The sequence below is a fragment of the Triticum aestivum genome, chromosome 2A (genome assembly GCF_018294505.1).
Source record: "Triticum aestivum cultivar Chinese Spring chromosome 2A, IWGSC CS RefSeq v2.1, whole genome shotgun sequence".
NCBI lineage: Eukaryota > Viridiplantae > Streptophyta > Magnoliopsida > Poales > Poaceae > Triticum > Triticum aestivum.
In genome coordinates, this window is record NC_057797.1 from 475,109,995 (window position 1) to 475,134,627 (window position 24,633).

The 24,633-nt window shown below is 43.8% G+C and overlaps 1 protein-coding gene across 1 annotated transcript; it reads left to right on the plus strand.

Moving 5' to 3' along the window:
• The first annotated feature begins 494 nt into the window (after window positions 1–494).
• LOC123189041 (vacuolar protein-sorting-associated protein 11 homolog) lies at window positions 495–6,219 on the plus strand. The gene is made up of 5 exons (XM_044601359.1): window positions 495–859; window positions 1,409–1,582; window positions 1,866–2,189; window positions 2,830–4,608; window positions 5,505–6,219. The coding sequence occupies exons 1-5, from the start codon at window positions 620–622 to the stop codon at window positions 5,859–5,861; spliced, it is 2,874 nt and encodes a 957-aa protein (XP_044457294.1). The 5' UTR covers window positions 495–619; the 3' UTR covers window positions 5,862–6,219.
• The last annotated feature ends 18,414 nt before the right edge of the window (window positions 6,220–24,633 follow it).

Below are 24,633 nucleotides of genomic sequence, written 5' to 3' on the forward strand. Positions count from 1 at the left end.
GGCTGCGGGACGTTGGTCCTTCGGGGCACATGCACGAATACTTCCTTGTTATTACCGACAAGTCAGGCCGGCTCCGGTACGGGAGTAGCGACAACGGCGCGTCGGCTGCTCGTTCTGACGACGACAATGGTCGTTCGGTGGTCCATGAACCTCGATGTAATTTTTATTATATTGAAGGTTTTTTTAACCTCCGATGGATATTTATAATACACCTTATCTTTTCGAAAAAAAATAGAGCACAAGACGGCGAAGCTAGAGTGGAGTATGTGGCAGGATTTTTTCAGATATATAAAACAGTGGAATCCGGACTGTTTAAGTTAGAAGATCGGACGGCTGAGGACATGGACTGCTGTCCTATAGACCCAATGCTCCCGTGTTGCGTTCGAGTCCGATCCTAACCTGCTGTGGTCGCGTCGCGCCGCGCACCTCCCCGCGAGCGCGAGGCCGCACCCGACCCAAGGCCGCAACGGAAGCCGACCCGATCTGTCCAGTCGTGCCCGGGCCCGACCGCAGGCCGCTTCTCCTCCCCCTCCCTTCCACGGGCCGGCGCGGAGGTCGATCCCTTCCCACCCGAGCTGACCGGCAGCGCGCTCCCGATCTGCCTCCCCTTGCGCCCAGCATGTACCAGTGGCGCAAGTTCGAGTTCTTCGAGGAGAAGGGGGCAGGGCGCGGCGGGGGAGGCGGCGCCCCGGCCGTGCCAGCCGAGATCGCGGGCCGAGTGACCTGCTCCTCGGGCGGCCGCGGCCGCGTCGCGATCGGCTGCGACGACGGCACCGTGGGGCTCCTCGACCGCGGCTTCCGCCTCTCCTACGGGTTCCAGGCCTACGCCTCATCCGTCCTCTTCCTCCAGCAGCTCAAGGTACGTACACCCATGGAAACGCATCTGGAACTCTGGACTTGCTCGCCATATGTATTCGAGTATTCAATATTGGTCCTGTACAATCAGGAGACAGAATAAACAATGCTATTGTTTTATTATTCCGAATGAACTTCTAATTATGTGTAGTGAACATAGTTCGTCAATCCAAGATGGGATGATAATCATTGCTCTGTCGCACAGCTCTGAACAATTCCAGAAACTTACTAGTATAAGATTCGGCAACAAAACTTGCTTAAGGCTTCAGAGTTCGGACCACATCTTTTTGTTTATTGTTGGAAGGGATGAATTTCAAGTAAATTGGGTTACCTATATATCCAACAACATTGATTATATATATGCTAATCTGCTACTATTTCTTACTGACAATATGGTGCTTACCTTTTTGTCACTAATTTCTTACGTACTCTACCTCGGTTTCTCTCGCTGTTCGTAATGCATTTCCTCTTATGTTTTTTCGTTTGTGTTGTTTTTATCATGATAATAACAGCTAAAAGTGATATTTACAACTTAATGCCTTTGTATGATTAGCAAAGAAATGTTCTTGTCACGGTTGGAGATGATGATCAAGCATCCTCACAGTCATCGGCAGTCTGTCTAAAAGTTTTCGACCTTGATAAAGTACAAGAAGAGGGTTCAAGTACGACAACCCCTTTCTGTGTTCAAATTTTGCGGGTCTTCACGAATCAATTTCCTGAGGCCAAGGTAAATCCTCCCCTTTGCAGCTTACCTTCTGTGTTCTTCTGCTAAGAAAATTTGAATATACTCCCTCCGGTCCTTTTTAGTTCGCATATAAGATTTGACTGAAGTCAAGCCTTGTAAAGTTTGACCAACTTTGTAGAAAAAGTGCCAACATTCACAATCTGAAATCAATACCACTAGATGTGTCATGACTTAAAGTTTCATATTATATAACTTTAGCATGGCAGATGTTGATTGCACGCAATAACATCCTATTCTACTTGTAATACTCTTTTTAATTCTGCAGATTACATCATTTTTGGTTTTAGAAGAAGCTCCTCCCATCCTGTTTATTGCTATCGGATTGGACAATGGTTGCATTTATTGCATCAAAGGTGATATTGCACGTGAGCGTATCACACGCTTCACATTGCAAGTTGAACCTGTTTCAGACGGCACAAGTTCACCTATTACTGGTCTTGGGTTCCGAGTTGAAGGGCAGGCACATCAGCTCTTTGCCATTACTCCTAGTTCCATAACCTTGTTCAGCTTGCATCATCAACCACCAAGGAGGCAAACACTTGACCAAATTGGTTGTGAGACCAATGCCGTAGCAATGAGTGACCGCATGGTTAGTGTGATATGTTCTGTTTTTGTGCTTGTTCATTTGTTATTCTTCAAATCATAACTATACAAACTTCAAATCATTGTGCTTGTTCATCTGTTTGTGCATTTATTTCTTCAAATGTGCTGGTAATTATGTCTTGGGACCTATTTGGTAGTTGCCCCAAGACAGCAGGGTACAAGGAATAACATGGCAAGTTTGGTTAGGCCACCTGTTAGTCTCATAGGCCCTTGGTCAGTATAGTTGTTCTGCACAGCCGCTACTAAAAAAAGCTGTACCAGTCTACCAGATCTCCACGTGATCACTGAAACTAACTAAGTCCACATAAACAATTCGTGCTGCAAAATTTGGAAAGAGTTAGCTAGTATTTTTGACCTGGAGCTACTCAGTCAATTACTCAATTTATTACATTCCTACCTGTGTTTTGCTGTTAAGATTTTTAGTTAAAAAAGGCACGCATAGGCTTTAGGTCATAGCAAAATGCCCAGCGTTTAATTGCGCTTAATCTGCGCATAAGTGCACGCTTTGGTCAGAAAAGCACAAGGCAGTGGCAAAATGCACGATTAACGCCTAGCGCTTTTATAAACAGTCCAATTTTATCTTGCTCTACTGCAAACCTTATTTGTTTTTATTTGTATCTGTGCAGGATCTGATTGTTGGTAGACCAGAAGCAGTGTATTTCTACGAAGTTGATGGTAGAGGCCCTTGTTGGGCTTTTGATGGTGAGAAGAAGTTTGTGGGTTGGTTTCGGGGTTATTTACTTTGCATAATTGAAGATCAGAGAAGCCGAAAGAATACTCTTAATGTTTACGATCTTAAGAATCGGTTAATTGCGCATAGCATGCCTGTGGGGGATGTTTCACATTTGGTCACTGAGTGGGGCTATATTATTCTCATAATGAGTGATAAAAGGATACTCTGCATTGGGGAGAAAGACATGGAAAGTAAGCTCGACATGTTATTTAAGAAAAATCTTTATACAGTCGCAATCAATCTTGTACAAAGTCAGCAGGCTGATCCTGCTTCAACTGCCGAGGTTCTACGTAAGTATGGTGACCATCTGTATGGAAAACAAGAATATGATGAGGCCATGTCTCAATATATCCACACCATTGGTCATCTTGAACCGTCATATGTTATACAGAAGTTTCTTGATGCAAAGCGTATCCACAACCTGACAAATTATCTAGAAAAGTTACATGATAGAGGATTAGCATCCAAAGACCACACAACCCTTCTGTTGAACTGCTATACCAAATTGAAAGATGTTGAGAAGCTGAACCATTTCATCAAAGATGAAGATGGGGTAGGTGAAATTAAGTTTGATGTGGAAACTGCCATAAGAGTATGTCGTGCAGCTGGATATCATGAACATGCTATGTTTGTGGCCAAAAAGGCTGGGAGACATGAGCTGTATTTGAAGATTTTACTTGAGGATCTTGCTAGATATGATGAGGCGCTGCAGTATATATCTGGCCTTGAGGCAAACCAAGCTGGTCTTACTGTAAAAGAATATGGAAAAATTCTTGTGGACCATAGACCTGCTGAAACTGTTAAAATACTGTTGAGGCTTTGTACTGATGGGGGAGATCCTACGGCAAGGAGAGGTTCAAATAGCATGCGCTTGCTTATGATACCTTCACCAATGGACTTTGTAAATATATTTGTGCACAGCCCACAATATCTCATGGAATTTCTAGAAAACTATATCAAAGCAGTCAAGGACTCACCTGCTCAGACAGAAATCCATAACACCCTTCTGGAGCTGTATATATCAAAAGATTTAAGCTTCCCATCTATGTCACAAGAAAATGGCTTTGATGATCACAATAGTAAAGAAAGAAAAGGGAAGGGAATTACAAACGGCTATAAATCAGGCACAAGGGAGAAAGCGAAACTTGGAAAAGAAGAAAATAAAACAGCAAAGGATATTGTTGACAGACAAAGGAAAGGACTTGCTTTGCTGAAGTCTGCCTGGACACCTGAGATGGAAGAACCTTTGTATTCTGTTGATCTTGCTCTTATCATTTGTAATGCAAATGCATTTAAAGATGGCTTGTTATTTCTGTATGAGAAATTAAAACTCTACAAAGAGGTTATCAGTTGCTACAAGCAAGCTCATGACCATGAAGGTTTAATTGCATGCTGTAAGAAGCTAGGGGACTCAACTCAAGGAGGGGATCCATCTCTCTGGGGTGACCTGTTGAATTATTTTGGTGAGCTTGGGGAAGATTGCTCTAAGGAAGTTAAAGAGGTCTTGACCTACGTTGAGAAGGCGGATGTTTTGCCTCCAATTGTTGTCCTACAGACACTATCAAAAAACCCATGCCTGACTCTCTCAGTTGTCAAGGATTACATTGCTCGCAAACTTGAGCAAGAATCAAAGCTAATCGAAGATGACAGAAAATCTGTTGACAAGTACCAGGTTAGTAGTAGTTTGAATGTGATACTCTGCAGCATTTCTTTTCTCTATTGCTATTCTCAACATCTTTTACAATCTTTAGGCAATCACTTAGTGTATCATAGTTTGGTGTCGGTATATTACTATGTAAAGGATAACTAAATGTGCTGTTATAGGCTCAAGCTAGATATTAGGGAATTTTTTGTTCAGCTGTTTGTGCCAACAACTCTGAAGCTTTGACTGAAATTTGTTATTTGAGGTTGTATAGTGCGCAGCAGCAGCTCTTAGAAGCTGGCTTTCGTTCGATGAACCTATGTACCTAAAACCCATGGTTCAGTAGAAATCAAGGTTTTTTTTACATCTAAATCGGTATCAAGTTTTCTTTGCGAAGAGGAGGATGTGTAGCATGCCATTTTGTCCTAGTATGCTGATGTTCGACAATTGACTTCTGCATACCATGCCACAAGTGAAGCTCGAACTCACTTTAGAGTTAATATGTTTATTGGCATAAACATAATTATCATGCACACTACATAATTGGAGTGGTTAATAATTATAGTGATGTTTTTCTTTGGGACTTGGGAGGGTAACATGTAAGAAACTTTGCTTCCACGCTAGCAATAAAGTGCTTGAAGCTGGCAGTTATCAAAAGTTCAGTCTTTCATACTGCAGACATGTCTAACAGAATCACATGCTTTTGATACATTAAGTTTGATCATTCCAATAAAATTGGTGACCCAGTCATATTTAGTGATGACGGCAATTTTCAGATTCTTGCTAAAGGGAGCGATTGTTATAAAAGATTTCTCTGACGTAGCAAGATCTGAGCAAATATTCGAAACTTTAGCTGGAGTACATTAACACTCTTCAGTGATCAAAACAGGGAACGCATAATGAAACGAGATTTTTTGTTTATACAGGAAGAGACAGAATTGATGAAAAGGGAGATAGAAGACCTCAAGACAAACGCAAAGGTTTTTCAACTAAGCAAGTGCACAGCATGCACCTTCACCCTTGATCTTCCTGCTGTCCATTTCATGTGCATGCACTCGTTCCATCTTCGCTGCCTTGGGGACAATGAGAAGGAGTGCCCGGAATGTGCACCTGAATACAGATCTGTTATGGAGGCAAAGCAGAAGCTAGAACTAAATGCCAGGGATCATGATCTCTTCTTCAGGCAGTTAAGGGGTTCGAAGGATGGCTTTTCTGTGGTAGCAGACTACTTCAGCAAGGGCGTAGTGAGCAAAACGACGATTCCACCTGAAAATGCCCCATAGTGAAGAGTTCAGCCACTGTTTTGCGTTGTACAGCTTATACATCATGTTTATTGTGATTCAAGTGTGCTTACGGTTTCCATCAGTCACTAGCATGTGCGGGCCATGATACCGAGCCTTTCCCATGTACTCAGTTGTGCTCACTAGCCTATTTGATCCATGCTCTGATGTTTTTGGTGTACAATGGCGTTGTAACTACTTTGTTCCAGCCGCCCTTTTTTGCTGGGTGCTGGAAATAGGTTGCTCGGAGTGAGCTTCTTCCAGCATTTGAGTTTTGGTTATTCGGTATGTGCCCTTATGTTGGACTGCATAAGTTTCTTATGGATTGCATTTTTAATTGTTAAAGCCGGATTTTATTTTCTGTTTGAATGCACACCATCTTGTGGTACTTTATTAAATTAGATAGAATTATACTCCCATTTCTGCGACAAGTAATTCCGAACGAAGGGAGTAGCTTTCTTCTCGCGTGTTTGGCCGTTTTACGTTAGATATCGCTTTCAGTTTTTTTTACCTTTCTGGATTTGTCTTCATTTGAGCTGATTGCCATGTGAAATTTGGGCATTCATTCATTTGCAGGTGGCGCCTCGTAGAAATGTACTACTCCCTCTTTTCCTTTTTTTTTTTTACCTTTCTGGATTTGTCTTCATTTGAGCTGATTGCCATGTGAAATTTGGGCATTCATTCATTTGCAGGTGGCGCCTCGTAGAAATGTACTACTCCCTCCTTTCCTTTTTTTTTACCTTTCTGGATTTGCCTTCATTTGAGCTGATTGCCATGTGAAATTTGGGCATTCATTCATTTGCAGGTGGCGCCTCGTAGAAATGTACTACTCCCTCCTTTCCTAAATATAAGTCTTTGCAGAGATTTCACTATGATGAATCACGTACAGAGCAAACGATTGAATCTACACTCTAAAATGCATCTATATACATCCGTATGTGCTCCATAGTGAAATCTTTACAAATACTTACATTTAGAAACGGAGGAAGTACCTCTGTACCAAAATATAAGAAATTCTTGTAGGCTAGCGTCTTACATTTTGATAAGGAGGTAATAGTTCGTTTCTTGCATGATTCATCTGAAGGCAAATTTTCGTGTTTTGACCCTTTTCTAAAACCTATTCGAGATTTGACTCTAGTTTGAATTTTTTTCGAGATCTGACCCTTTTGTTATCGCCAGAGTCCATGACGGTAGGGTCTAACAGCCTGCCGCCAAGGACTTTGATGGTAGGAAACATCGCTACCGCCAACCGGGTTAGCGGTAGCCTGCACAACCCTACCGTCAAGGTGCTTGGCGGTAGGCACAAACACGCACTGTGTTCAATACTTAGGAGGTTTTTGGCGATAGGGCATGCAACCCTACCGTCAGTGACCTTGGCGGTAGGCTGTTATACCCTACCGTCATAGTCCCTGGCGGTAGCAAAAGGGTCATCTCGAATTTTTTTCAAACTAAGGTCAAATCCCGAGTAGGTTTAAAAAAAGGTCAAAACACGAAATTTAGCCTCATCTCAACCACCTGCAAGTTTGAGCTACTGCTGGCCCCAGAGAGAACATGGAGATGTTGCATCGGAATGGATACATTGCATCCACAGAAAGAGAGAATGGCAGGGAGATCTAGGATCACGTGTCTATACTAGTAGGTAGAGTGGACAATCATATGCATGCACAACATCTTCAGCGTAAACATTCAAGCTTACACTAGACTGTAACTTGGATAGTTAATAAAGAAGTAATAGCATCGGCGCTCCAAAAATGATGATGAACAATAGGTGAGAAAAAAGAATAGATGCCAGATCTGTTTGGCTATTTTCAGATACTTCCACTTTAGTGTAGTATTTCTTTTCTTTTCTTTACCCTACCTAATGAGTTCTCTAGTTATAAAAGCATCTACAGCCGGACTTTGCAAATCCGGCCCCTCAAACGCCCGTGGACGCGCCCCGCGTCAGCAGGCACTGACCGGGCACCTCAAATTAGCCACTTTGCATCTGCCTCTCTTAAATTTCATCCTCTAGGTCCATACAAAGCATCCTACGTGCTACATCTACGTAGTACCCTAGCTACTCTTCGTCGTCGGAGATGTCCACGACGACGGTGCCGGCTGGATGGGCGGGTAGGAGGGCTCCGGCTCATCCTCCTCCTGCTCGACCTCATCCATGTAGGCGAACATTTTCGCCTCCTCCGCGGCCTCTTGCGCCTCCATCTCCTGTCGGCGACGGAGTCTTGCCTCCGCAGCCGACTCCGACCAGAGGGAATCGATGATGGCATGTTGCTCCGCTTGCAGATCCCCGTCGCCAACGTCCCACACATCCTCCTCCTCCGGCTCATCCTCCTCCTCCTCCAACTCCTCCTCCGGATTAGCCCCGTGGCGATTCAGGCTTCGCTCCTAGCTCGGATCTGCTCAAGGAGCTCGAGCCGGCGCTCCAGCATCGGAAAGGGCTCGCTCCTCACCCGGCGGCGTGGGGGCATGGCTACTAGGCGGACGGGTGGAGTGGAAAGTGGCGGCGACGGACATGAGGAGGAAAATATGGATGGATGGTATGGTTTTTTGCTGCCGGCCGACTTAAATAGCCGGGCAATGCACTACGGGCCCGCCGGAGCTGCGCCACGCGGCGCTACCGGTCCGATGGAGGAGACGAGCTTCGGACCACCGGGTTTGAGGGCGTTTCCGGCTGGGACCCCTTCGTCAGTTTGACGTGGCGGGCCGAATATTTGGGCTGGATATGGGGGGTGCCGGTCAGCCTGGGCGTTTGAGGGCCGTTTGAAAGGCTCGTCTGGGTAAAAAAATCGTGACCGGGCAGTGACCGGGCGGCCCGCCCGGGTGTATGAGGCGGGTTTGAGAAGTCCGGCTGTAGATGCTCTAAGTAGCTGTGAGTAGAGAGGTGAATCCTAAATATTCTTTTCTAGAGTGTTCCAGCTATAAGTAGAAGTATGTGAATGCTTCCCAAAGCCCTATAAATAGAGGTCCTCACCTCTACTTTGGAACCCGGACTATGTACCCGCTACCTATAATAGAACTTGTTATTCTTATCTAAGATCTTGGAGTAGATCTTGTGCTCTAGGAGTTCTAGATCTTGCTGCCATATCGACCTACATTTGTCTCTAGAGCGATATCTAGTGAAACACGTTGAAGTTGTTCCTTGAACACTTGTGTGCTGTACACATTGTAGCGGCAAGGTGGAGTTGCTCCTCCACAACCTTTGTGCTACTTCAGGTGATATCAGAGCCTCATTGACCCATACTAGTTCTTGTTGTCCTCTTCGAGAGCAAGCTGCAAGTAATGGAGCAGTTGGAGAAGAGGATGGATGCTGCAAAACAACAAATCAAAGAGCTGCGTGAAGATCTTAATCGGAGATTTGACCAGCTGGTTGAGGTGATACGAAAAGGTGCCCCCTTTCTACCAATGAAGGAGATTCATCTAAAGAAGAAGAAGAAGATGTTCATCACAGAATAAGGAGAGGTAATCTTGGAGCAAGACCACCACAACAACATGTCGTTCAACGTGCTTCAAGGCCAATTTATGTTGAAGCTTCTGAAGGTGAAGAATATGATGACACCCTTGAAGAACAAGATCTCTACGCATATCGTAGAGTATGCAACCCTACATATGTAAGAGATACATACAAGGTGAAAGCTGATATCCCAACTTTTAATGGAAATGTTGATATTGAAGGGTGCCTAGATTGGTTATATGAAGTGAAGAATTTCTTTGAGGTCATGGAGGTTTCGAAAGATTGTAGAGTTCCCTTTGGTAGCATACAAACTGAAAGGAGGAGCCGATGCATGGTCGCATCGCATTCAAGAAGAGCACAGGCTGAGAGGAGAACCTCATGTGAGAACTTAGCAGCAAATGAAAAGTCTCTTGAAAGGGAGATTTTTGCTCGTTGGTTATGACCAGATCCTATTTATCCAATTTCAAAATTGTGCTCAAGGAAATAGGATTGTTTCAGATTACACGGAGGAGTTTCTAAGGCTACAAGTGAGGTGCAACCTTGCACAAACTGAAGATCAACAAGTTGCAAGGTACATCAATGGTCTCAACGATGCTATTCAAGATCGATTGATGATGCAACAAATCTGGTCCATTGATCAAGCACAAGCTCAGCCTTAAAGGCCGAGAGGTTTGTGAGGACAAGAAAGGCAACTAAGGCTCCATATCCTCCATATCCTCATGCCGAAGGCTCATCTAGGAGTCAGCCTAATAGAGTGGAAGAAAAGACCGCTCCACGAAAGGCAAAACAACCCATCCAGAAGCAAACTAGAGGCAAGGGTAAGTCCAATGAAGGCCCAAAATACTATAAATGTGGTGAAGAGGGACACATATCCAGCGGTTTCCCACTAAGGAAATTTGTTAACACAACTATCCATGATGGTGAAGGCGATGAGGAAGAATATGAATCTGAAGATGTCGATGGACAAGAGGTTTGTCAAGAAGAAGGTGAAGAGGTGGTATGTGTGACTTAGCATCTCCTATGTTCCACACCACAACTTGATGACACACAAAGGAAGAAAATATTTGAGAGCAAATGACAGTGAATGGCAAGGTATGCAAATTAGTGATTGATAGTTGCAGTTGCGAGAATCTATCTCCAGAAGTTGGTAAACCATTTAAAGCTTGATACTCATGATCATTCAAACCCCTACACTATTGGGTGGATCGAGAAAGGAGTGAATATGAGGATCACCAAACAATGCAACCTACCACTTTCTTTGGGCAAGCATTATCGCTCAAATATGTTGTGTGACATAGTTGATATGGATGCTAGCCGTGTTCTTCTTGGGAGACCTTGGCAATTTGATGTAGATACTACACACAAGGGCAACGAAAATCCTTACTCTTTCATTTGGAACAAGAGAAAGATCATTATTTTACCAAACAAAACTGAAGGTAATACCTCTAAGGAGGAGGGGAAAACTATGTTAACTATCTCCCATACCTCTCATGAGTTTATGGAAGACTTGAAGGAGGCAGATTTGTGTGCTGCACTTGTTGTAAAAGGAGAAGAGCACCTGGTTGCTGAAATTCCAGCAAAGGTATGTGGTTTATTGGCAGAATTTCAGAACATACTTGGAGAGCCACAAGGCCTGGCAGTGATGAGAGGAATTCAACATAGAATTGACATAATTCCGGGAGCAAGTCTTCCTAATCTTCCACACTATCGAATGAGCCCAAAGGAGCATGCTATATTGAAGGAGAAATTGGAGGAATTGCTACAAAAGGGGCACATTCGAGGGAGTATTAGCCCATGTGTTGTACCAGCCCTACTCGCGCCAAAGGAAGATGGATCCTGGCGCATGTGTATGGATAGTAGAGCCATTAAAAAGATCATTGTAAGGTATAGATTCCCGATTCCCCGTCTGGATGATATGTTGGATCAACTTAATGGAGCAAGAGTGTTCATAAAGCTAGATTTAAGAAGCAAATATCATCAAATTCGTATTAGACCCGGGGATGAATGGAAAACTGCCTTCAAGACAAGGGAAGGGTTGTTTGAATGGCTAGTCATGCCATTTGGACTCTCAAATGCACCAAGTACCTTTATGTGCTTAATGAATCAAGTCCTTCGACCCTTCTTATCTCGCTTTGTTGTGGTCTATTTCGATGACATCTTGATCTATAGCAAGGATGAGGATGAACACTTTGATCACATTCGGAAGGTGCTAGAAGTACTAAGGGAAAATAAGTTCTACGTCAACTTGAAGAAATGTGTTTTCCTACAAACACAACTTCTTTTCCTAGGATTCGTCATAACATGCGATAGTATTCATATTGATGATTCTAAGGTTGAAGCAATCCGAGAATGGCCAACTCCGAAGACCATTTCTGAGATAAGAAGTTTTCATGGCCTTGTAACTTTGTATAGGTGATTTGTGAATAATTTCAGCACTATCATGGCACCAATTACCGAGTGTTTGAAGAAAGGAAAGTTCCAATGGACAGAAGCAGCTGAAGCTAGTTTCAATGAGATTAAACAAAAACTATCACAAGCTCTTGTCTTGGTGCTACCTGATTTCAACAAGACTTTTGAGTTAGAGTGTGATGCAAGTGGAGTAGGCATTGGAGCTGTTCTATCTCAAGAAAGGAAGCCCATTCCTTTCTTTAGTGAGAAGTTAGTTGAAGCTAGACAGAAATGTAGTATCTATCAGCAAGAATTGTATGCCGTATTCAGAGCGTTGAAAACTTGGGAAGTCTATTTGCTGCCTAAAGAGTTCATTGTTCATAGTGACCATCAATCCTTGAAGCATTTTAGAAATAAAAAGCATGTTGAACGCATGCTAGCAAGATGGGCAGCATATCTGGAGAGATTTAACTATCTCATCGTGCATAAATCTGGAACAACTAACCGAGTGGACGATGCTTTGAGTTGTCGTGCATGACGCTTGACTTCTTTTGAGGCTGAAATTTTAGGCATGGATCAAATTGTAACACCCTCGATGCGACTATAGCTCCCACGTGTTGAGGCACGACTTAGAGACATAATCGCATTGAAGGCATATGTCGCAAGTTAGGCAATCATCACAACATCCCATGTAATATATAGATAATAAAAAGGGGAGATAACATAGTTGGCTTACACTCGCCACGTCAATCAAGTACATAAATAACATTACATCATTCAAACACTCATGGCCCGACTACGGCGCCAAAATAAAAGATAACCCAACATGCGACACGGTCCCGATCACCCCCAACTGGGCACCACTACTGATCATCAGGAAAGGAAACATAGTATCGTTGAGAGTCCTCGTCGAACTCCCACTTGAGCTCAAGCGCGTCACCTGGAGCGGAATCATCAGGCCCTGCATCTGGTGTAATAGTAATCTGTGAGCCACAGGGACTCAGCAATCTCGCACCCTCATGATCAAGACTATTTAAGATTAAAAGGTATGGCAAGGTAAATATATGTGGAGCTGCAGCAAGCGACTAGCATATATGGAGGCTATCATGTTCGCAAAAGAGAGCGAGAAGAGGAGGCAAAGCGCGAACGAATAACTAGAGGGCATCCTGCGGCAAGCATTACTCCAACACCGTGTTCACTTCCCGGACTCTGCCGAGAAGAGACCATCACGGTAACTCACACAGTTGATTCATTTTAATTAAGTTAAGGTTCAAGTTATCTACAACCGGACATTAACAAATTCCCATCTGCCCATAACCGCGGGCACGACTTTCGAAAGTTCAAATCCCTGCAGGGGAGTCCCAACTTAGCCCATGACAAGCTCTCACGGTCAACGAAGGAATAGACCTCCTCCCGAGACGTTCCGATCAGACTCGGTATCTCGGTTCTTGAAGACACTTCGACAGGTTAAAACAAGTCCAGCAACACTGCCCGAATGTGCCGACAAATCCCGATAGGAGCTGCACATATCTCATTCTCAGGGCACACTCAGATGAGACATCCTATGAGTAAAACCAACCCTCAAGTTGCCCCGAGGTGGCCCCACAGTCTACTCGGTTCGGACCAACACTCAGAGGAGCACTGGCCCGTGGGGGTTTAAATAAGATGACCCTCGGGCTCCGGAAACCCAAGGGAAAAGAGGCTAGGTGGCAAATGGTAAAACCAAGGTTGGGCATTGCTGGAAAAGCTTTAATCAAGGCGAACTATCAAGGGGTTCCCATTATGACCCAACCGCGTAAGGAACGCAAAATCCGGGAACATAACACTGATATGACGGAAACTAGGGCGGCAAGAGTGGAATAAAACACTAGGCGAGAGGCCGAGCCTTCCACCCTTTACCAAGTATATAGATGCATTAAGATAACAAGATAATATAATGATATCCCAACAAGTAAATAAATGTTCCAACAAGGAACGGTCTCCAATCTTCACCTGCAACTAGCAACGCTATAAGAGGGGTTGAGCAAAGCGGTAACATAGCCAATCAACGGTTTGCTAGGACATGGTGGGTTAGAGGTTTGACATGGCAATTTGGGAGGCTTGAAAGCAAGTGGTAGGCATCGTAGCATGGCATAGCAAAAGAGTGAGCATCTAGCAAAGCAAAGATAGTAGTGATTTCGAGGGTATGATCATCTTGCCTGCAAAGTTGTCAGAGTTGACTGGATCCTCGAAAGCAAACTCAACGGGCTCCTCGTTAGCGAACTCGTCTCCCGGCTCTACCCAAACAAGACAAACAAGCAACAAGGACACAATCAACCACGTGCAAGGATCAAACAATATGATGCAAGGATGGTATGCTATGCGGGATGCGATGCGGGATGCACATGCAAGATTTGACAAGGGATGCAAGAACCTGGCCTCAACTTGGAAATCCAAGTGTGCCACTGGAAAGATGAGATGAAATCTCTTGAAAACGATATAAAGAACACCGGAATCGGAGTTACGGTTTGGAAATGGCAAGCAATTCAAATATGACCACGTTCTGCGATTTACAGCAAGTAGCCATCTAAATGCAACAAGATGAACATGCTAAAGCACTCAAACATGGCATAAAAATACATGGCAGGGATGAATTCAAGATGCTTAACAAAAGTCTAGCACTGAGCTACGGCCAATTCATCCATTAACAGGTTCAAACAAGCATGGCAAAAATGCATATGGTAAACAGATCTCAGACTTAGTGAAATTAACACTTGTCTGGAATTTCAGATCAGATAGCACTCTTCGGAGCAATAAAACTACATGCTACAGGACCTGAACATGGCAAAGTAAAGCATGGCAGGGAGCTACTCAAAGAGCATAACAAAAGTCCCTGAGTGACCTTGAGCCAAAAGGGATCAGAAAATACATTTGCAAGCATGTGAACATGGCAAAAACATAATCAGATCACAAACTTAGTAAAAACTGGAGCATGCTGAAATAGATATCAAGTAGGCATGTTTACAAGCTCGATGCACTCACTACAAAGCAATTCATGATAATCTAAGCATACACCCATCAAGAATACACAAAATGCAAGCTAGACATGGCAAGAACAATAACATAGCATGCACGGATCAACTACAACATCCTCGGCAAAATCGCTAACAAGTAGACAATCTGCCCAGATTCACGAAATAGCAAAAGTAGAGCTCGATTGACTCAAGCTAGGGTGCTCCATAATTGCAAACAAAGACATGGATGGATAGAGCACTACAAGATTAACAAAACATCCTTACTGATCATCCTCAAAAGAGGCATGGATCACTAGGAAACAACATGAACATATGGCCATATGAGATAAGCAGCTCAAAGACTTGGTGGAAATGCTAAGTCCCTGAAATCAGCATTACCAAGTACCTCACTTTGCAAGCTTGTGCTAGTCACCAAACACATCACAAAAATACAAGGGTTGCACCTCTGGAAAGATGGCAAAACCCTTAACAAAACATATGTAGAGCTCATGGGCATATGCACGCAATAATCATGGCAAAAATGACAAATATCTAAATGGAGCAGCAGATCTGACAATTATCTCAAGTAGCACTCTTCCAACAACATTTCGGGCATCAAGATGAACTCAAATAAAAATGATGCAATGAGATGAAATGATGTACTCTCTGAGACGAACATTTTGATATGCTATATGCCCAAAACGGAGCTACGGATGAGGAGTTACGACAGGTCAAAGTATGCAAAAAAATACTGAGATTAGGGTTTCGGGGAAAAGAGGTCAACCGGATCCAGATCTGGCACTGTTCACGCGCGGGTTACGAGGTTCAACGGCCGGAGCTCGAGCTCGCCGGAGAAGAAGAGTCCGGCCGGGGCGCGAGCGGCGCTTGCCGGCGACGAGGGGCGGCGAGGAGGCGGCGCCGGCGGGCACAGACGCCGAGGTGGCCGCGGGCGGTGCGGGCGGCGTGTGCCGGTGCGAGGAGGCGACGAGGCGGCGTCTTGGCGGCGGCGGCCGATGAGCTGCACGCGGCGGCAGGGTGCGCTAGCGTTTAGGAAGGCGGCGGCGGGGCGAAGGCGCGGGGCGGCGCGCCTCTTCTGGCCGTGGGGGCCGGCCTCGGGCCGGGCGGGTCGCAGCGGTGGGAGGCGGCGGCAGGCCACGTGGTAGGCGGCGGTTGGCGGTGGCGGATCCGGACGCGTCCGGCTCCGTCCGGACGTGTCCGGCGGCGGCGGAGATCTGATTTTAGGGTTAGGACGGGGGAGAGATCCGGATTTGGAAAGGGGGAGGTATATATAGGCATAGAGGGAGCTAGGAGAGTCCAAATGAGGTGCGGTTTTCGGCCACGCGATCGTGATCGAACGCTCTAGATGATGGAGAGGGTTTTGGTGGGTTTTGGGTCAAATTGGTAGGGTGTTGGGCTGCAACACACACGAGGCCTTTTCGGTCCCTCGGTTAACCGTTGGAGCATCAAACAAAGTCCAAATGGTACGAAACTTGACAGACAGTCTACCGGTAGTAAACCAAGGCCACTTGGCAAGTCTCGGTCCAATCCGGAAATGTTTAATCCCCACACACGAAAGAAAGGTAGAAATGACCATCGGAGGAGAACAAAGCGCCGGAATGCAAAACGGACAACGGGGAAAATGCTCGAATGCATGAGATGAACACGTATGAAAATGCAATGCACATGATGACATGATATGAGATGCATGACAACGATAACAACACACGGAGACAAAGACCCGAACCCGAGAAAATAAAATAACTTAAGGCCGGAAACGGCAAGAGTTGGATTACATATTGGGAAAGTCATATCCGGGGTGTTACACAAATAAAGGAGTTGTATGAGAATGATGAAGACTTTGGCCATGTTTGGGTAAAGTACATCAAGGGCTAGCCATTAGGTGATGACTATTTAGTGTAGGATGACTATCTCTTCAAAAATGATCATTTGTGCATCCCAAGGAGTTCTCTATGTGACAAACTAATTAGAGAACTCCATTCAAGTGATCTTAGTGGCCATGTTGGACGGGACAAGACTATCGCTAACCTGGAAGCTCGCTACTTTTGGCCACAACTAAAGAGAGATGCTAGAAAGTTTGTCCAGCGATGCCCTATATGTCAAACCTGTAAAGGCCAAGTCCAGAGCATAGGGTTATACATGCCGTTGCCTGTTCCTGTTGCTCCATGGGAGGACATGTCTATGGACTTCATCTTGGGTTTGCCAAAAACAATATGAGGGAGCAATGTCATGTTTGTGGTCATGGATAGATTCTCTAAGATGGCTCATTTCATCCCATGCCGCAAGACAACAGATGCTCATCATGTGGCAAATCTATTCTTCCGAGAAGAGGTCATACTTCATGGAGTTCCAAGGTCCATTGTCTCAGACCGTGGTAGCAAGTTTCTTGCTGCATTTTTGGCTCGCTTTGTGGAAGCAATTCAACACTGAATTGAAATTTTCTAGCACTGCTCATCCACAAACAGATGGACAAACGGAAGTGGTGAACAAGTTTTTGGGTAATATGATCTGTTGCATTTGTGGTGAAAGAAAGGGAAAATGGGATTTGGCTCTATCTCTTGCAGACTTCTCCTACAATAATTCCAAGCATAGATCCACATGAAGGATCCCTTCTTCCATTGTCTACACTAAAGTTCCAACACATGCAGTCGACCTGGTGAAGCTACCATTAAGGGGAAACTCAAAATCAGCATTGTCCCTTGGTGATAATTACACTAAGTTATTTGAAGAGATTCATGGTGTTTTGGAAGCACAAAATCAGAAATATAAACAACTTGCTGATTTCAAAAGGAGGCCAAAATCGTTCCAAGTTGGTGATAAGGTGATGGTCTACCTCCAAGAGAGGTCGCCTTTAGGTGTTAAGGGGAAGCTTAGGGAGCGAAGTTATGTGCCCTTCTCTATCATGAGGAAGATAAATGATAGTGCTTATGTGATAGATCTTCCAAGCGACATGGGCATATCCAACACTTTGAATGTTGCAGACTTGACTCTCTACCATCCGGAAGAAGCGCTCTATGACGATAGCTCGAGGCAGAGTTCCAAACAACCAGGGGATAATGATGAGGAACAATGGATGAGAAAAAAACAGATGCCAGATATGTTTGGCTACTTCTAGATACTTACACTCTAGTATAGTATTTCTTTTTTACCCTACATGTTGCTTATAAAGTGATAAAAATTAGTGTAACTTTTGCTTCGCGGACATGCGGACGCCGTCTTTTGCTTTTTTAGGGGAAAAGCCAAGTTTTATTCATCGTAGACCACAAATTATGGGATACATGCAGTGTAATGGGATTGGCCAAACCAGACATGGCGTCCCCGACCCAACAAAAGATAGTACTTGGCTAAACTGTATGCTTCATAGTATTGCTAATACCCTGGCCTTTTGCTAATACCTCTTTGTGGATTTTTACAAGCAAGATGTAGTAAACGCGTGCAAGTTTCTCAATATAAAATTGGGTAAATACTTTGTGAAGTCGATCATGTATAGATTTGAGTGTCGTCGCTCATTTCTTCTGCAGGTCAACCTGGCTTGACGACTTACTTAGTTTCCACTCACGTCAGCTAGCTTGAGCATGTCGCCGGCGAGCCCTGGACTGATGGACGTGGGGCGCATCTGAGGAATCCCAGAATTTCCACCTGACTACACTAAGCCATCCAACTCTTGGCAGCATTCCCCTTTCTTGTTGCCACCTTTTTGCTTGGATTTTCCTATAAGTGGTTTTTAATAAAAAGGTAGAGCATTTTCTACCTTATGCATCCTAAATGGGCAAAGCGCCTGAATGACCAAATTCATTTACATGAAGGTGATGTTGCCGCTGCACAACACGTGCAGCAAGCCACCACCAGACCTACATAAGTGGTACAACAAAGGGATTAAATAAAAAGAGCTCTAGGTTAGCTAGGTGGGAGTCATTACATTAGCCCAGGTTACTAATGTTTCTTTGACAGGTTCTCCTAGAGCACGCATACTCCAAAGCTTGATCAACTCGGCTATCTCACCGTAAATGCGTCTCTCTCGCCAGTAGTTTCCATTGAAAACTTGCACATTCCTGGCATTCCAAAAGGCAACAACACAGGTCGTGAAGAACACATGGCACAACTTGCCATGTAAATCTCTTGATTGCGCTAAACTAAAGAAATCCTAGGCTTTTGTTGAAGAGCTTAGCTCCTTTAGCCCAACCTTGGTCCACACAGTTTCCGCGAGCTTGCATTGGAGCAAGACGTGGTTCATAGTTTCAACATCTAGGCATTGATCGCATCCATTGTGCGTCACAACTCTTGTACAACTCTTTCTAAGCATGTTATCTCTTTTATTGTGTTTGTCCCTGAAGGCAATCCACAGAAATATGCGGTTCTTGTTCAGTACAATCTTATCCCAGATATATGGGCCAAAATGCACTTCCTTCCCCTGAAGGTGAGTAGTTTGTAGAAGTATGCAGTAGACAGGTTCTTGTCATTTGTGATATGCAGTCTGGTATCCGGCGTACCCACATCTAAGTGTATGTTGCCTAAAATCCATTAAGGGTTTCCAGCTCCTCTGATGCCATGAGAGACAAATTTGGGTGCAACTGAACTATCCACTGGCCATCTCTATATTGGGAGGCGATGGTGCATAACTTGGATGTGAAGAAGGTGAAGAGTGTCGGGAAAGATAGCATGAGCAGACCATAGTCCAGCTAGAGGTCAAACTAGAAGGAGATTCCATGGTCGTCTCCTAGCTTGCATTTAGTGAAGGAAATATGTTGAGGAACGCAGTGATTTCAAAAAAATTCCTACGCACACGCAAGATCATGGTGATGCATAGCAACGAGAGGGGGAGTGTCATCCATGTACCCTCGTAGACCGTAAGAGGAAGCGTTATGACAATGCGGTTGATGTAGTCGTACGTCTTCACGATCGACCAATCCTAGTACCGAACGTAAGACACCTCCGCGATCTGCACAGGTTTAGCTTGGTGACGTCCCACGAACTCACGATCCAGTAGAGCTTCAAAGGAGAGTTCCGTCAGCACGACGGCGTGATGATGGTGTTGATGAAGCTATCGATGCAGGGCTTCACCTAAGCACCGCTACGATATGACCGAGGTGGATTATGGTGGAGGGGGGCACCGCACACGGCTAAAAGATCAATGATCAACTTGTGTGTCCACGGGGTGCCCCCCTCCCCATATATAAAGGAGTGGAGGAGGGGGAGGGCCGACCCTCTACTATGGAGCGCCCTGGGGAGTCCTACTCCCACCGGGAGTAGGATTCCCCCCTTCCAAGTAGTAAGAGTAAGAGAGAAGGAAGGGGAAGAGAGAAGAGAAGGAAGGAGGGGGCGCCGCCCCTCCCCCTAGTCCAATTCGGACTAGTCCTTGGGGCGGGGGGGGGGGGCTGCCCTAGGCAACCCCTCTCTCTGTCCCAAAAGCCCAATAAGGCCCATATACTCCCCAGCGAATTCCCGTAACTCTCTGGTACTCCGATAAATACCCGAACCACTCAAAACCTTTCCGATGTCCGAATATAGCCTTATAATATATCGATCTTTACATCTCGAACATTTCGGGACTCCTCGTCATGTCCCTAATCTCATCTGGGACTCCGAACAACCTTCAGTACATCAAAACACATAAACTCATAATACCGATTGTCACCGAACGTTAAGCGTGCGGACCCTACGGGTTCGAGAACTATGTAGACATGACCGAGACTTATCTCCGGTCAATAACCAATAGCGGAACCTGGATGCTCATATTGGCTCCCACATATTCTACGAAGATCTTTACCGGTCAAACCGCATAACAACATATGTTGTTCCCTTTGTCATTGGTATGTTACTTGCCCGAGATTCGATCGTCGGTATCTCAATACCTAGTTCAATCTCGTTACCGACAAGTCTCTTTACTCGTTCCGTAATGCATCATCCCGCAACTAACTCATTAGTCACATTGCTTGCAAGGCTTATAGTGATGTGCATTACTGAGAGGGCCCAGAGATACCTCTCCGACAATCGGAGTGACAAATCCTAATCTTGATATATGACAACTCAACAAGTACCATCGGAGACACCTGTAGAGCACCTTTATAATCACCTAGTTACGTTGTGATGTTTGGTAGCACACAAAGTGTTCCTCCGGTATTCAGGAGTTGCATAATCTCATAGTCAGTGGAACATGTATAAGTCGTGAAGAAAGCAGTAGCAACAAACTAAACGATCATTGTGCTAAGCTAACAGAATGGATCAAGTCAATCACATCATTCTCTAATGATGTGATCTCGTTAATCAAATGACAACTCATGTCTATGGCTAGGAAACTTAACCATCTTTGATTCAACGAGCTAGTCAAGTAGAGGCATACTAGTGACACTCTGTTTGTCTATGTATTCACACATGTACTAAGTTTCCGGTTAATACAATTCTAGCATGAATAATAAACATTTATCATGATATAAGGAAATAAATAACAACTTTATTATTGCCTCTAGGGCATATTTCCTTCAGTATCCCACTTGCACTAGAGTCAACAATCTAGTTCACATCTTTATGTGATTAGTTCACATCTCCATGTGACTAATACCCAAAGGGTTTACTAGAGTCAATAATCTAGTTCAGATCATTATGTGATTAACACCCAAAGGGTGATCATGTTTTGCTTGTGAGAGAAGTTTCGTCTACGTATCTAGTTCACAATGCTCTGCACGGAGCTACTTTAGCTAATTGCTCCCACTTTCAATATGTATCTACATCGAGACTTAGAGTCATCTAGATTGATGTAAAAAGCTTGCATCGACGTAACTCTTTACGACGAACTCTTTTATCACCTCCATAACTGAGAAATATTTCCTTAGTCCTCTAAGGATAATTTTGACCACTGTCCAGTGATCTACTCCTAGATCACTATTGTACTCCCTTGCCAGAATCATGCTAAGGTATACAATAGGACTGGTAAACAGTATAGCATAATTTATAGAACCTATGACTGAGGCATAGGGAATGACTTTTCATTCTCTTTCTGTTCTCTGCTGTGGTTGGGTTTTGAGTCTTTACTCAACTTCACACCTTGCAACACAGGCAAGAACTCCTTCTTTGACTGTTTCATTTTGAACTACTTCAAAATCTTGTCAAGGTATGTACTCATTGAAAAAACTTATCAAGCATCTTGATCTATCTTTATAGATCTTGATGCCCAACGTGTAAGCAGCTTCATCGAGGTCTTTCTTTGAAAAACTCCTTTCAAATACTCCTTTATGCTTTCTAGAAAATTCTACATTATTTCCGATCAACAATATGTCATTCACATATACTTATCAGAAATGCTGTAGTGCTCCCACTCACTTTCTTGTAAATACAGGCTTCACCGCAAGTCTGTATAAAACATATGCTTTGATAAACTCATCAAAGCGTATATTCCAACTCCTAGATGCTTGCACCAGTCCATAGATGGATCGCTGGAGCTTGCTCACTTTGTTAGCACCTTTAGTATTGACAAAACCTTCTGGTTGCATCATATACAACTCTTCCTTAAGAAATCCATTAAGGAATGCAATTTTGACATCCATTTGCCAGATTTCATAAAATGCGGCAACTGCTAACATGATTCGGGCAGACTTTTAAGCATCGATATGAGTGAGAAAATCTCATCGTAGTCAACACCTTGAACTTGTCGAAAACATTTTGCGACAATTCGAGCTTTGTAGATAGTAACACTACTATCAGCGTCCGTCTTCCTCTTGAAGATCCATTTATTCTTAATGACTCACCGATCATCGGGCAAGTAAATGAAAGTCCATACTTTGTTCTCATACATGGATCCCATCTCAGATTTCATGGCCTCAAGCCATTTCGCAGAATCTGGGCTCATCATCGCTTCCTCATAGTTCGTAGGTTCCTCATGGTCAAGTAACATGACCTCCAGAACAGGATTACCGTACCACTCTAGTGCGGATCTCACTCTGGTTAACCTACGAGGTTTGGTAGTAACTTGATCTGAAGTTACATGATCATCATCATTAGCTTCCTCACTAATTGGTGTAGGGGTCACAGTAACAAATTTCTGTGATGAACTACTTTCCAATAAGGGAGCAGGTACAGTTACCTCATCATGTTATACTTTCCTCCAACTCACTTCTTTCGAGAGAAACTCCTTCTCTAGAAAGGATCCATTCTTAGCAATGAATGTCTTGCCTTCGGATCTGTGATAGAAGGTGTACCCAACTGTCTCCTTTGGGTATCCTATGAAGACACATTTCTCCGATTTGGGTTTGAGCTTATCAGGACACATAAGCATCGCAACCGCAAACTTTAAGAAACGACAACTTGGGTTTCTTGCCAAACCACAGTTCATATGGTGTCGTCTCAATGGATTTAGATGGTGCCCTATTTAACATGAATGCAGCTGTCTCTAATGCATAACCCCAAAATGATAGTGGTAAATCGGTAAGAGACATCATAGATTGCACCATATTTAATAAAGTACGGTTATGATGTTTGGACACACCATTACGCTATGGTGTTCTAGGTGGTGTGAGTTGCGAAACTATTCCGCATTGTTTCAAATAAAGACCAAACTCGTAACTCAAATATTCTCCTCCACGTTCAGATCGTAGAAACTTTATTTTCTTGTTACGATGATTTTCCACTTCACTCTGAAATTATTTGAACTTTTCAAATGTTTCAGATTTATGTTTCATCAAGAAGATATACCTATATCTTACTCAAATCATCTGTGAAGGTCAGAAAATAACGATACCTGCCGTGAGCCTCAACACTCATCGGACTGCATACATCAGTATGTATTATTTCCAATAAGTCTGTTGCTCGCTCCATTGTTCCGGAGAACGGAGTCTTAGTCATCTTGCCCATGAGGCATGGTTCACAAGCATCAACTAATTCATAATCAAGTGATTCCAAAAGCCCATCAACATGGATTTTCTTCATGCGCTTTACACCAATATGACCTAAATGACAGTGCCAACAATAAGTTGCACTATCATTATTAACTTTGCATCTTTTGGCTTCAATATTATGAATATGTGTATCACTATGATCAAGATTCAATAAACCATTCACCTTGGGTGTATGACCATTGAAGGTTTTATTCATGTAAACAGAACAACAATTATTCTCTTACTTTAAATGAATAACCGTATTGCAATAAACATGATCAAATCATATTCATGCTTAACACAAACACCAAATAACATTTATTTAGGTTCAACACTAATCCCGAAAGTATAGGGAGTGTGCGATGATGATCATATAAATCTTGGAACCACTTCCAACACACATTGTCACTTCACCCTTAACTAGTCTCTGTTCATTCTGCAACTCCCGTTTCGAGTTACTAATCTTAGCAACTGAACTAGTATCAAATACTGAGGGGTTGCTATAAACACTAGTAAAGTACACATCAATAACACGTATATCAAATATACCTTTGTTCACTTTGCCATCCTTCTTATCCGCCAAATACTTGGGGCGGTTCTGCTTCCAGTGATCAGTCCCTTTGCAGTAGAATCACTTAGTCTCAGGCTTAGGTCTAGACTTGGGCTTCTTCACTTGAGCAGCAACTTGCTTGTCGTTCTTCTTGAAGTTCCCCTTCTTCCTTTGCCTTTTTCTTGAAACTAGTGGTCTTGTCAACCATCAACACTTGATGCTTTTCTTGATTTCTACCTTCGTCGATTTCAGCATCACGAAGATCTTGGGAATAATTTCCGTTATCCCTTGCATATTATAGTTCATCACGAAGTTCTAGTAACTTGGTGATAGTTACTAGAGAACTCTGTCAATCACTATCTTATCTGGAAGATTAACTCCCACTTGATTCAAGTGATTGTAGTACTCAGACATTCTGAGCACATGCTCACTAGCTGAGCTATTCTCATCCATCTTGTAGGCAAAGTGCTTGTCAAAGGTCTCATACCTTTCGACATGGGCATGAGTCTGA

Coding starts and splice junctions, on each gene's coding strand:
- LOC123189041 (XM_044601359.1), top strand. CDS start 620: ATGTACCAGTGGCGCAAGTTCGAGTTCTTCGAGGAGAAGGGGGCAGGG. Junction 1,583..1,865: donor ATCAATTTCCTGAGGCCAAG/GTAAATCCTCCC, acceptor TTAATTCTGCAG/ATTACATCATTTTTGGTTTT. Junction 2,190..2,829: donor TAGCAATGAGTGACCGCATG/GTTAGTGTGATA, acceptor GTATCTGTGCAG/GATCTGATTGTTGGTAGACC.